The sequence below is a fragment of the Nyctereutes procyonoides genome, unplaced genomic scaffold (genome assembly GCF_905146905.1).
Source record: "Nyctereutes procyonoides isolate TBG_1078 unplaced genomic scaffold, NYPRO_anot_genome, whole genome shotgun sequence".
In the NCBI taxonomy this organism is placed as follows: Eukaryota; Metazoa; Chordata; class Mammalia; order Carnivora; family Canidae; genus Nyctereutes; species Nyctereutes procyonoides.
In genome coordinates this window covers 13,534,493-13,548,747 of record NW_026575037.1, presented here as the reverse complement: position 1 = coordinate 13,548,747, position 14,255 = coordinate 13,534,493, and the positions used below count along the sequence as shown (strand labels likewise).

The window sequence follows — 14,255 nt, the reverse complement described above, 5'->3', positions numbered from 1 at the left end:
TTTCATGGCTCTTAATTCTTCCCCTAATTAGATGCAACACTTGCTGCTCTTTTAAATTCCTATTTGTTCTAGTACTTAAGATTTTCCTCTTTTTTCAAGATTTCTTTGTGCATTGCAAGTATTTTTTGTTACATTTTATCCAGTATATCTGTGTTTATATGAGAACTTTTTTGCATTATCTTACTCTCCTGTTTTTACTCTGCCAGTCTTGCCATCTAGTGGTGGTGGTGGTGTGGTGCTTTAATGCACTCCAGGAGTTTTTCAAATTTTATTTCTAAATAAGATTTGGATATTATAATTTTTTTTAAAGATTTATTTGTCAGAGAGCACTAGCAGGGGGAGTGGCAGACAGAGGGAGAAGCAGGCTCCCCACCGAGCAAGGAGCCCGATGCGGGACTTGATCCCAGGACCCTGGGATCATGACTTGAGCTGAAGGCAGATGCTTAACTGACTGAGCCACTCAGGTGTCCCTGGATATTATAATTTAAAAGAGCAGGGGAAGACAATGGTTAATATTTTGGTCAGCCCAACACTATAGATAAAATGAAGCCATCTGTTCTTATAAAATTGATGGGTATTATTGTTTTTCTAGAATTTTGACTATTGGTAATTTTGCTTAGGATCTTTAGTTTTTAAAGGTCCTGAAACTTCCTGAGCCTCATTTAATATTTTTGGATATAATGAACCCCCAAATACTTCCATGGATGTTAGTGAGAAAATATGGCTTAGCAGTTAAGAGCAAGATCTGTGGAATCAGACCTCTTATAAGGTTCCAAACTTGTCTCTACCACTTACTAACAATGTGACTTTGGGTAAGTTACCTCTGTGCATCTCAGTCTCCCCATTTGTAGAGTGGCAGCCTCATAGAGTTGTTGTAATGACCAAATGAGAGACTCTTTGTGCTAAGTGGCATATAAGAAGCTCTCAAAAGTATGAAGTTATTAATATAATAATTTTTATTGATTTATAATCATTTTCTTACTTGATCCCCACCCTTCCTGTCTGCAAACAGCAGAGTCTAAATTATGTCAATTAGAATATGGGTCAGAAATTTGACTTTGTGCTATGAGATATAGAACTATGAAGATTTTTGGCTTTTCCATCTTTTTATTAAAAATGTACATGCCCTGGGACGCCTGGGTGGCTCAGTGGTTGAGCGACCGCCTTCGGCTCAGGGTGTGATCCTGGGATCCGGGATCAAGTCCCACATTGGGTTCCTTGTGGGGAGCCTGCTTCTCCCTCTATGTTTCTGCCTGTCTCTCTGTGCCTCTCATAAATAAATAAAATCCTTTAAAAAAATGTACATGCCCTTCAGCTATGGTGGTTTAAATCTGCCACCTATGCTTGATTCTTGAGGATAAAGATATTTTGACTCAGAACAAGCACACGCTGTCACCTTTGCCTAAAGATCCTAACAATACTAGTAGATTTAATTCCCAGAATGTTGTGGCTCCATCTTTCTATATTAGATCATATAATGTGTCAGCCATATTGTCAGGTTTTTCAGTACAATTTTCTGCCAGTTCAGTATTTTCTTTCATCACGCTGGTTTGTCACCACGCAGTCCAGTGTGATTTAAAAAAAAAAAAAAAAGATTATTATTAGCACAGAATTAAATCATGTGAAAACAGTTTAATTAGAAAAGGGACTCTGTGTGTATGCATAAACACTGTGCTTCACAACAGTTAAGAAAGAACTAGACAAAACTATTCCCTATTTGCCTATTGAATTATTGAAAAGGATCCACTGAACTCCCAGGGGCATCCTTGGCCAGTTCAAATTAACCCAATCAATCAGTTATTTCTTATACACCTGCTATGTACTAAGCATAGTACTCTAGACCCTGGGAATGCATTAATGAACAAATCAGACGAAATGCAAGGAGCTTTCATTCTAGTGAGGGAGATGGATACACAAGAAAAATAAGGTAAATATATAGATGCAATAAGGGAATATTGGGGGTTGCAGTTTTAGATAGGATGTCTGGGGAAGGTCTTGCTGAGAGATGACATTTGCTTAAAGGACTGAGGGAAAGACAGCCAAGCACTCACCCAGGGGAAGAACATTCTGGAAAAGATACATTGGGCCTTGATTACTAGGGGAAGGTCACTAGGTGTGGAGCAGAGTGAGAGGGGTCAGAAATAGTAGGAGATGATGTTCCAGAGGTATTGGCGTGCGCGTGTTTGTGTGTGTGTTTGTGTGTGTGTGTGTGTGTGTGTGTGTGTGTGTACAGACGGCCAGATCATGTAGGGTCTAATAGGCCCTTATAAAGACTTTAGGTTTTACTCTGAATAAGATCAGCAGACATTTAACAATTGAGAGGAAGAGTGATGTGATGTACATTTTAACAGGATCACTATGGCTGCTGTGTTGAGGATAGATTGAAGGAATGGTAGCAAAGATGGGAGCAAGGAGACCAGTAGGATATTGTGATAATCCAGGCAAGTGATAATAATGGCCAGATTGAGGTGGTGAGAAGTTGTCAGATTCTAGACATATTTTCAAAATAGAACAGCAGAACTGCTGATATGTTGGATATGGCATATAAAAGAAAGAATGATATTAAGAATAATTCCATTGGATTGCTGGGAGCAACTGGAAGGATAGAATTGCCATTTGCTTATTTGAGAAAGATTGAGAGGAGTGGGTTGGGAAGGAATATCAGGAATTCTGTTTTGAACATGCTAAATTTGAGGTGTCTGATAAACATTCAGATGGAGATACTGAATAGGCAATTGGATATATCTGTCTGGAGCTCAGGCAAGAGACTTAGGCTGGAGATAGGAATTTGGGAGTCCAGGACATAGCGATGGCAGGCAGAGCCATGAGGCCAAGAGAGTGCAAACTAATAGAGAGGGGAGGTCCAACAACTGATTCCGGACACACTCCAATGTTTCAAGCATTCAGAAGATGAGGAAGAACCAACAAAGGAGACTAGAAAGGAGCAGCCAAAGAAGTAGGAGAAACCCAAGAGAGTATGGGGTCCTGGAAGCCAGGTGAAAGTGTTTCCAGGAGGAGGGAGGAATCAACTGCATGGAATACAGCTAACTGGTCACGTAAAATAAGAACTGAGGATTTACCATGGGATTTAGCAATGTGGAGGTCTTTACTATCTTACATTAATATAAATAATCCGGGTGGCATGCCTGAGGTCAGCACTGGATTTCAGTAAGTTTCAAAAGAGAATAAAAGATTAGTGAGAGCAAAAGTGGACATTTCAAAGGAGTTTTTCTAGTAAAGTGAAAGATGGAGAGGGGCATGGTGACAAGAGAGGGTTCTTGTAACTTGAAAGAAATAATGCTGAGAGGAAAAGTTCACTAGAGAAAATGTGATGATGCAGAGGAGCAAGGAGGGGCTGTAGGAGCAGGGTCCCTGCGGTGGCACAGGCGGCATCCACACTGTGGAGAGGTGCCCTCAAATGGAACCTTAGCGCTTATAATTTGAGAAACTATTGTATTAAACATTTCATAATAAACAGTTGCTTCCTCCATACAAAAATGTGTAATTTAGGGGCACCTGAGTGGCTCAGTCGGTTAAACATCTGACTGATCTTAGCTCAGGTCTTGATCTCAGGGTCGTGAGTTCAAGCCCTGCATTGGGCTCCGCATTGGGTGTGGAGTCTACTTAAAAAAAGAAAGAAAGTGTATAATTTAGCTGTCATTGCTCAGACCAGGAAGGTCCCTAATCAGTCTAACTGTACATCTGACTGTGGCATTATTTGAGGTGAGTAAAACACAAAGAATGTTTTTTTAGGCAGAAAGGCCTCCATTAGCCAAAAAAAGAAATATTTCTTTCAGCTGCAGTTCGCATTCACTGTCCCTTTACCACTTCATAAGGACATTGGTGAATTTGTATCTTAGGTGAGCTAGAAATATGATGAGCTATTTTTAGCAATGCATTCTCAAAGTAGATGTGATGTGGAATGAATGACAAATTAGACCAACTTTTGTATGTCCTTTATACACAGTAGGCTTGGAGAATCTCTCTACTGTAGGTAGAATTGCACTTAAAATGACAAATCCTGTAGTGAAAGCCCCTAGCTAATGATTGAATCTCCTTCACTGCTTAAAATCTGATGAAATACTAGCTAGATAGCTCCTGAGTTTCTACTTACTGTTGATGAGTGCTTTCTCCTAGTAAGCCTGAAAAGTTTTTCATATAATGAATTATAATTGACTTCACTCACTTTTGGGTTTTATATGACAATTTTCATTCTTCCTGCATGCCTTTGAGACAGCTGTCATGTTGTACCTGAGTCCCTCCCTGTTAAATGTGGGTATCCTCTCCCCTTGTCTGATAGTGTTTTTAAGTTCCTTTAACATTTTCAGCTTTACCTCTTTTTCAGTTTCCCTCTTTAGACACCATACTCGCAATTAGCCATATAATATTTTGTGTATTGATTAATTAGTACAGTCATATAATCTCCTTTTTCTATTAATCCAGTTTATAATCACATTTATTTTTAACATCATTCACATGAGACTCACAAAAACTTAGGAAAACCCCAAAACCAAAGGCTCAACCTATGCCTTTCTAGTTATTCTGGGGGCCCAAATACAGGATTTTATTCTCTTATTCCATCATCTTATTGAATTTGGCCCTTTGTTCCAAGCTACCAATACATTTTCAAGTACATTCTTCCAATGTAGTTCTGTTTTTCGACCTCATGTTACCTCTAAAATTCATCCACACCATTACCAAAAATGATGAACTGGACACAATCCAAAGACAGCCTTTTAGCACTCACTAAAAAACCCACATGCCAGATATTTATTTAACATTCTATTTGCACTGTCCTTGTCACTGGAAAATTAAAAATGAAAAATCTTGAGGAGCTCATAGCCTAGTAGGAGAACAGATACATAGAGTACAATTTCGCCAAATAATGAAATATGAGCAAGATAGATGAGGGCACAGAGGAAAAAGCTCCTGAGTTGTTCAGGTGGAAACATCCTTGCAGGTTGGTAGTTGTTTTGTCCTTTAATCAAAAAGGCACAAATCCATTTAATTGACCTGTTTCTGTTTCCTCATCTTATTCACAAGGATATAGCGAAAGACCCTGCCATATGCTTGCTGAAATCTGGCCATATTTTATTTCCCACCTTTCTCTTTTCCACCAGCCTTATACCCTGTCAAAGTAAAGGAAAATGGAGTTATTAGACTGACTTTTTAATGTAATTTAATTAACTTACATAGTATATATTAACTTGCCATATATGCCTAATACATGTGTAGGAGGAGGGGAAATGTGTAATAAAATAGAAGAGGCTCTAAAAGGGAGCCTCTTTCCAGAAGGAAAAAAATGGAGGCAGATCTGCAGGCTCTGAGATCCCTTGGTTGCCATGTTGAAGTTCGAAGTTGTGCTTTTGGATGGCCACAGGGAAATGGAAAGCATGATGTTGGTCATCACCATCTGAAAGGAAAGTGGTTCTTACTCTGAGGAGGAGCAAAGCTTTTGCTAAATCTGACAGAATGCTGTGGGGGCTTATCGTCTCTGTGCTGAGATAGCACATGTCCTGAGCATATATTCTACTGTAAGGCCACAGATGATTTCATCAGGACCGTGCCTCCTAAATTTTGTCACCAGGGAGGAAATTGCTCAAAGAAAAGGTTTAATATTAAAGGCTGAAAAACTTAGAAAAAAGAAAGCTGTGCAACTTTGTTTGGACAAAATTCATGGGAGATAGGAAATCTTTTGTGGGGGCACACCTGTTAGTTCTCCCAGAATATGTTTTTCCCTCAACACTGGTTTGAGAAGTGTTGCCTCAGGCTGTTGTTTTTACAGCATCGTTCATGAGAAGAATACCAGCTCCTTGGTATGTGAATAATATTTCTTACACATCAATACAAAATGATGCTTTGTTGAAATAAATATAGGAAACTCTGAATTAAACAAGTTTCTTTACTGATGGACTTCTTTTTAATAGGCTAATGTACAATGTGAACCTCCAGAGGGAGTTTTCTAAAACTTATTTGACTTTTTGGTGGCAGATCTGTTCATGGATCATAAATTAGGGAACAGATGAAATGGATATTTTGCAAATCCTTCAAACACCCTCCTCAAAGAGAGAGAACATGACAGCCACTGTGTCATATATTTGTTAGCCCTGACCAAGGTCATAGATTGGGAAAGGCTCTTCTTCCTTCATGTGCTCTCAAACTCCAGGGCGATATGGTCTCTCTCTCCTGAGAGTCTTCTTGTTTGCTCATAACAGGAACCAGAGTACAAGTTCCTGTTTTCACACCCTCTACCTTTTTCGAGATGAAGTTATCATGGCAAGTCAGGCGTTTGTGGTCGCATGACTTTTTCACCAAGTTAAGACTTCTGGTTAGAGAACCCCATCACTGCGGTTGACTTCACTGAATTCCTCACTAGATTGGGGGTTACAGTCCACTTTCTCCACCTGGCCTCCATGCCACACACAGTATCATTGCATACTATTAAGTCTCATATGTTTCTTTTCTGAGTATTTTTTTTTAAGATTTTATTTGTTTATTTGACAGAGAGAGAGAGAAAACACAAGGAGGGGGAGTGGATGACAGAGGGAGAGAGAGAAGCAGGCTCCCAGCAGGACAGAGAGACTGATGCGGGACTTGATCCCAGCACCCTGGTATCATGACCTGAGCTGAAGGCAACCGCTTAACCAGCTGAGCCACCCAAGTGCCCATGAGAAGTCTTTAAAAGTTATAAACAAGCAAAAAATCTTGGACATTTAGTTCTAATTTGATTAGTTTGGGTTTACCTTAGGAATTTCAAAACTGTAAAATGTAATTAATATTATAATAACATTGTATGGGGACAAATGCAAGCACAGCATAATATATGGAGTTGTTGAATCATTATGTTGTACACTTGAAACAAATATAACATTGTGTGTCAACTATGCTTCAATTTTTTAAAAAAGCAAGTATTACATAACTGATACTTTTCAAAATGATTTATTTTAGAGTGAGAAAGGGGACAGAGGGAGAAGTTGAGAGAGAATCCCAAGCAGACCTCCTGCTGAGTGTGGAACCTGACACAGGGCTCCATCCCATGACTCTGAGATCATGACCCAAGCCAAAATCAAGAGCCAGTCAGTCAACCAACCGAGCCACCCAGGCACCCCACATGACTGATTTTTAAAATAAACTTAAGCAGGGATCCCTGGGTGCCACAGCAGTTTAGAGCGCCTACCTTTGGCCCAGGGCGCGATCCCGGAGATCCGGATCGAATCCCACGTCAGGCTCCCGGTGCATGGAGCCTGCTTCTCCCTCTGCCTGTGTCTCTGCCTCTCTGCCTCTCTCTCTCTCTCTCTCTCTCTCTCTCTCTCTCTCTCTCTCTCTCTCTGACTATCATAAATAAATAAATAATTTAAAAAATAAAAAATAAAAAAATAAACTTAAGCAATAATATATTTTAAAAATAATATTAAACTTCACTTATTTATAATACTCTAGAATCACATTCAGTATTTTCTTTGGATATATGTATTTTATAAGTGTAAATCCATATATGTAATAATTTACATTCTTCTCTTCCCCTTAAATCCTTATACACATTCACTTATGTTGTCATAGAAAACATACTTGTAATTCTTAATATCTATAAAATCCTGGAATACTGTCAAATTCCATTTTGACAGATTTGAAGCCATTTCGACAGTTTTGAAGGCACTTTTATTTGGCAGTTGAGGTTTTTCAAACTTAAAACTTTTAAAGGAGTATTGATATCATCATATAAACAACCTTTTTCTCTGACTAACTTCCTTGGGCTGTATTCTCATGGATGGGAATATAATTAATATGAATATATAATAGCAGTACAATTAACTTTCTAGCTTTTATGTGACAGTGACTTTTTAACCTTTCTGTTCTCTAAATTCTAGGTCCAGGAGCTCCACGAAGAGGAGGCACAGTGGGTGAACTATGATGAGGATGAGTTGTGTGTGAAGATGCAGCTAGCTGATGGGATCTTTGAGACCTTGATCAGAGATACTATTGATGTTCTGAATCAGATCAGTGAAAAACAGGGGAGAATGCTACTTGTGTGACATCTTGCAAATAAATCGAACACTGAGTGCTAACATGAGTCCTGGGCCTTTCTGCCTCCTGATACACACCCCATCTCCATCATAGCAAGAGCGCTTCTGGACTTGTTACCTTTTCTTAAAGACTACTGGTTTGGAGTTCATGGGACAGTGCGATATATCTGGTATGACAGCCTTTGCCTTTAGAGACTGTCCACTGGATTAGTTGGTTATTTTCAGTGGGCAGGGTTGCACTCCTGATGTTGACACACAGTATAATCCTACACCTCTTGTTAACACCCCTACTGGGTCTCAGCTGTGGGCTGAAAACACCAGACTGACCTCTTAGCTTAGACTAGGCTATTACTTTGTTGAGGCTGAAGTCAGGCAGGAGAGGTATATAGAATTCTGCATCTTACCAATTTTGAAATGTAATCCTGGTCTTACACCGTGAAAGTCATAAATGGACATTATAGTCTCTAAACAGTATTAAACCCCTAACCACTTCTACATAGGCAAGCCTAATAACATGTGCCTATTTCACATTCTGGAATTCATTTCATTTCTTTTTGAAGATCATTTTCTTCCATTATTGCAGTTGAGCAGCACCAAGTGGACTGTCGAGTTCACAGAAATCCATGGTAGCCTTGCTTTCTGAGCACCATCTAAAGAATTTTAAACCTTTGCATTATTTTGAGTTTTTTCTCTGTGTGGGCATGAAAACAAAGAATGCCCCCACTGAAGACGGGGCTCAAAGGACTGATGCAGGGCTGGGTCTTCTCCCCCTTCTTCTCTCCCTGCACTTTTCTTACTCCTTCTGAACCTCTACCAGCTGCTCCTAGAATCACGGATCCTCAGGACCATCTCAGGCATCCAGGCATGGCAAAAGTGGAAATAATTCATTTTGGCCTTCAAACTTTCAACTCCCATCTCTCCCCCAAGAAGTCAGAGACGCTGTTACTTGAATGATTTAGGAAATGAGTGTGTGCACCAAAGACAAAAAGATATTGTCTATCGTTCATGTGCTTGTTTTGCGCTATGGAACATTTTTTAATTTATTCTGAGATAAATTATTAAGTTGAAAATGTGTGTCCCCATTCAGAAGTGAGAGATTCTTCTTGTAATAGTTAAACCTCTGTCTTGAAGTTTCTGTGGTTCATAGTCTTTGCACAGGAAATCTACGGTTTTAAGAAACCCATACACATATCGAAGAAGGCAGTTTAATTCAATGAAAAGAAGATGAGCTTTTACAAGATCACCTGCAATAGCAGGAATGGAATAAGATGATTAAAGACACTGTAAAATTCAGTTCTGCCTCTCTTGCAGCATTGCTTCTCACAACTATTACCTGTACCTGAAAAAAATATATATATAGACGCCAGCTGCTACATTAGAGCATACGTGATGCTCTCCAGGACCTCAGTACCCTGCCTTCTTGACTGGTTTCTCTTAATCAGTCCTGTCCTTCTTCAAGTAATCCAGAAGAATGTGGATAATCTTAGGCGTGAATGTAAATGCCTTAATATTGAAGGTCCTGATTAGAAGCATGATATAAGACATCCACTGGATTCATATTTACAAATATCCCGGAATGTTAGTAGCTTCAAAATATGTTAGAAAAACCCCAAAGATGGTATAATCTTTAAGTGCGCACGTTCGTTCATTTCTGCATCTTTCCTCCCAACCTGCCTTTGCGTCTCAGATGTTTCACTATGCACACTTCCATCCCTCCTTGGTTTCATCTTGCCATCATGAGAAACTTAGCGAAATAATCATTGGAATATTTGCATTTTGCACAATGACTGGTATGATAGCTCTTGACAAATAAGGAAAGCACTGAAATGTGGTGATTGGGTCTCGGGAAATGCGCAGATTGATGTATCGCCAGCATTTCTTCTGGGCTTTTGATGTTGAGCTCTAGTCTTGTAGCCATATGAGCAGATCCACTAAGAGAAGCTAGGGTTTCTTGGGGTTATTAACCAGTAGTGTGGAGATAGTGTTTTCACGTTGGCCAAGGAAAAGCAAAGGCCTTTCTTTTTAGTTTGTGTTATTTGGAAGACAGAAAAACATCTTGTCTACACCCTTTGGCTGTTTGTAGGATTACATTGTCCTTATGATACTGAAACTTTACAGCTGCTATAAATTTTTTATAAGTGAATATGAAAATAATATAATAGGAATATAGGTTGTTTTTCTACATTCTCATTATTTGGACCTAAATCAATTTTTAATAAGAAAGTTAATCTTTACTCTTTATGACATTATGATTCCAGAAAAGGAAAAAAATAGATAAGTGTGTGGAGTCAGCTCTCCGGACTTGGAGTTCTGTGGTGAGGATGCGGCCGGGACCATGTGTTGGCCCCCCTCGTGCACTCCCGCTGTCTCCACTGTCTTCAGAATCCCAGGCTCCAGATGAGAGGCAGCAATCAATCCGTCTTACTCCTTGTTAGAAATGGTTGTCCGTAATTTGGTAGAGAAAACAGAGGAATCTATAAGTAGCAGATTTCTTATTATTTTAACTATTGGATATAATTGAAAGGTGTTTATTGTTAGCATTAGAATTGGTGACTACGGATAACCCAGCCACTTGTTCCATATTGGGATCTTTTTAATCAAGCTCTGCCTCTTAATCAAGAATCTAAATATTCCCTCTTTATAATCTTTGTTCCTTCTCCCCATGCTCCCATCCTCTTTCACTCTTTATTCATAATTCCTCTAAGAAAAAGATCTTTGCATCAGCAGTAATATCTTTTAGAATAGCACTATCAGAATTTAGTAGTAAACCAACATAGAGGCTTCAGATTTAGTTCTGAGTCCAAAATAATTTGTGCTATCCAGGGTTCTGAACTCTGGGTTACAAGTACAGGGTATAGATTCCCTCTTCAGGTCTAAACAGGAATTTTTATTCTAGGGAAAAGTGGGAAGAGCTCAAAAGTAGTTAATAAGGAAGGTAATTGGTTTTTCTTTTACCCAAAAGAAAAGAAAATTCCTTCTGTGACTACAGGTCTCTGAGAAATTATCTTTCAAAAGAGATTTCATTGCTCATAAGAGTGTTGTGGCCTATTGATAAAAACAATTTTGTTCACTTTCTTGTCTTGAAAAAAAGTGGCCTTAGCTTTTTGCAATACTTGAATAAAGTGTGTCCTCGCACAGCATTAGAGACTCATAACTTTTCTGCAAGAAGTTCAAACTTACATCTTCTTTTACTACCTTAAGAATACTAGTGAAGAAAACATTAATTCAAAGAGCAAATGATAGAAACTACAATGATGTTTAATGCAAATTGTAGGAATTTACATGTTTACAAATCATCTTGAACTGGTTGTGCAGCAATTCAATAAAATATCTTTGTATTATAAAATGTGAAGAAAACAATGTAAACTGATGTAAAGGAGGTACTGTCATTTTAATTAACCTATGTTTAATAGCTTTTCCTTCCGGACTTTGCAAAGCCTTCTTGGGAAACACATTGCAAAGCATTCTCTGGGAGGCCTGGCCTCCGTGTGTGTACTGTACTGTGCAGACATGAAAAACAAACCCGTTTACTGTGTACGTGTAAATAGCCTGGGCTTCAGGCCATTTTCAGCCAATAGTCACATCCAGTGCAGCTTTGCACAGAAGACTTGGGGTGTGGTTTGTAAGTATGATCTGTAAAATAAGTGGGATGAATTCCCATGTATACCTGTGTAAATAGATTTGTTAACTGAAATGTACTTTAAGAAAAGATAAAATCTGTAAATAAACTGATTTATAAATTAATTTTGTGTCACGTTGTCTGTTTTTTCACCTTTTGAGCTGAGATCAGAGAGCCAGTCCCTGTGAAATTGCGTATTGGATAGAGCACGTGTGCTCGGGCCGCGGGGGAAGGCACGCTGTGCGTAGGAGCTGTTCCCTTGGTTTCTAAACGCCATCGCCACATACGTCTGAGCAGCCTGGGCTCTAATATTCATCACTCGTGTGTACCATCCTCGAGCACACCTGCATGTTCTGAGCACTGTGTCGAGTGCTGGGGCAGAGGCGACAGAGATGGTCCCTGAGCTCATGGAGCTGGAAGTCTAATGAAAGAGTCATCAGAAAAGAATTTCAAAAACAAGACATAACAAATCTCAGTTAAGTTCTGCAAATGAAGGACACACAGGGTTTGAGGCTATATGATAATAAGAACCCAACGGGTGGGGATGGGTTAGAGAAGGGCTCCCTGGTAAATTAGAACTTGGTGTTCTATGGGCTTCTTCCCTGTAATTCATGGCAAACATCTTTTCTCCCAGATGACTTGAATTCTGAGCACCCTTGCAAGATAACATACAGAAAAGTCGCAATTAAGTGGGCCACAAAAGAGCGCAACCATCTGATGACTAGGTGTGGGGGCTATAATTTATTTCTAGAAATACAAGCGTGGAGAAAAATGGAGCTAGAGATCTAGAATAATACAAGAATTTCCAAGATGGAAATGTATGGCATTCAGGGTAATGAATCCTCTCTGGCCCAACAGATTAGAAGTAACCACCACGGTCTCGCCTGAATTCCTCTAGGAGCCTCCTGATGACCATCCCTGCTGTGCCTTCAATTCCTACACAGCCAAGAACATTAAAGGAATTCTCAGAAGAGGACTGGCCCCAAACTGCTGCAGATTCTAAGAAATCCTTCTGACTTGTAGACGAGCTGTATATGTGCCCACTATGTGCCACATACTGTGTCTGGTGCTAAGTAGACACTGTAGTAATGACAGGTTGAATGGGGAGAAAACCCCCCAGATATCTTTATCCTTGACTCCAAATATGTGAAAATGGCAGATAGTGCTGGTAGATGGCAGAGCAAAGAATGGTGAGACCAACATGGATGAGATCTACGGTGGTGAGTGAATGCTGGAGAACCAGCCAGTGCCCTACAGAATCCCAGAAAAGCTCAGAAATTAAACACAATGACTGCTGCTGCTGCAAAACAAAAAGGTGTGAAACATGGGGACTCTTCCACCGTTCACTGGGTGGTCAGGCTACGTGTGGCCAAGGTTAAAAGGCAGATGAGTGGCATCCGGGGAAGAGACCAGGACACGAGAGGAGCTCACTGAGCCCAGACACCATGCACCCCCGGCCCACGCGGTACAGCGTTTCCTTACTGCCAGAGAGGAAGTGCACAGGATCCGGCCCCTGGCGATGCCCGGGGCCCCCAGGGCCAGCAGGTCCACTCTGCAGAGGAGTGGGAGGTGTGGCTGTACGCACCCCACGTTGTGCCACGGTGGACAGAAAGCTGGGGCTGTGCCTGAGGGCTACGGACGCAGGCACTTCAGCAGAACAAAGCACAGGTGTGAAGTGGGGACAGGTATCCCCACACAAGGTGATGAGCAGCCCAGCATGGGGTCGCCCGGGTGGCTCAGCGAACGAGCATCTGCCTTTGGCTCAGGGCATAATCCTAGAGTCCCAGGATCGAGTCCCACATCGGGCTCCCTGCATGGAGCCTGCTTCTGTCTCTGCCTATGTCTCTGCCTCTGTGTGTGTGTGTGTGTGTCTCATGAATAAATAAATAAAATCTTTAAAAAGAAGAAGAAAGAAGAAAGAAGAAAGAAAAGAAGAAAAAAGAAGAAGAAAAGAAGAAAGAAGAAGAAGAAGAAGAAGAAGAAGAAGAAGAAGCAGCCCAGCACAGGCTGTCGGCCTCTAGCTCTTGGTTTAGGGAGTGTGCCGGGCCCAAGGCTAATTTTATGAGCCTGTGCAGGAGGCAAGAGGCTGTACGACTGCCTTTCCCAGCAGTCCACCCCACGAAGCCTGCTCAGCCACTGACAGCAGATAAGGCACATCACATCCGGGAGGACCATCGTTTGCCCCAACGGTGGAGGTGGAGCTGGGTCCCTGAGTCCCCAAGCCCCTGAGCAATGCACACGAATGCATTCCCAGAACCTTCCGTCATTCTGAGACATTTACCAGAGTCCCCAGGAGAACCAGACCCCAGACGACGATCAGGCCTCTCTGGGGGATGGTCCTCAACCGGAAACCTCCAGAGCCTGGCCGAGGCCAACCAAAGAGATTAAAAAAATGAGTGTGATAACCATCCCACCTGAGCACAGGCTTCTCCTTCCCCTGCATTGTGGATACGTCCGCAGCAAGAGGCGCCGGCAGGGCACACAAGCCCCCCGTCCTGCCAGCAGGTAATGAAGGCCCCTCGGGTGTCCATCACTAGCTTGGCTAGGGAGTTCCGTGCTGCTTTTGGTCTAGAGGGAAGTCCAAGTCGTTGTGTACCAGCCAAGCCATTAAA

General features: G+C 41.0%; 1 protein-coding gene across 3 annotated transcripts in view; it reads left to right on the top strand.

Moving 5' to 3' along the window:
* CEP350 (centrosomal protein 350) overlaps positions 1-11,768 on the top strand; it is a 151,001-nt gene extending 139,233 nt beyond the window's left edge. For all 3 annotated transcript variants that reach the window (XM_055319114.1, XM_055319115.1, XM_055319113.1), the window contains exon 38: positions 7,869-11,768. In XM_055319114.1, the coding sequence (XP_055175089.1) occupies positions 7,869-8,033 (165 nt within the window). In that variant the 3' untranslated portion in view covers positions 8,034-11,768. The remainder of the gene's footprint in view (positions 1-7,868) is intronic.
* The last annotated feature ends 2,487 nt before the right edge of the window (positions 11,769-14,255 follow it).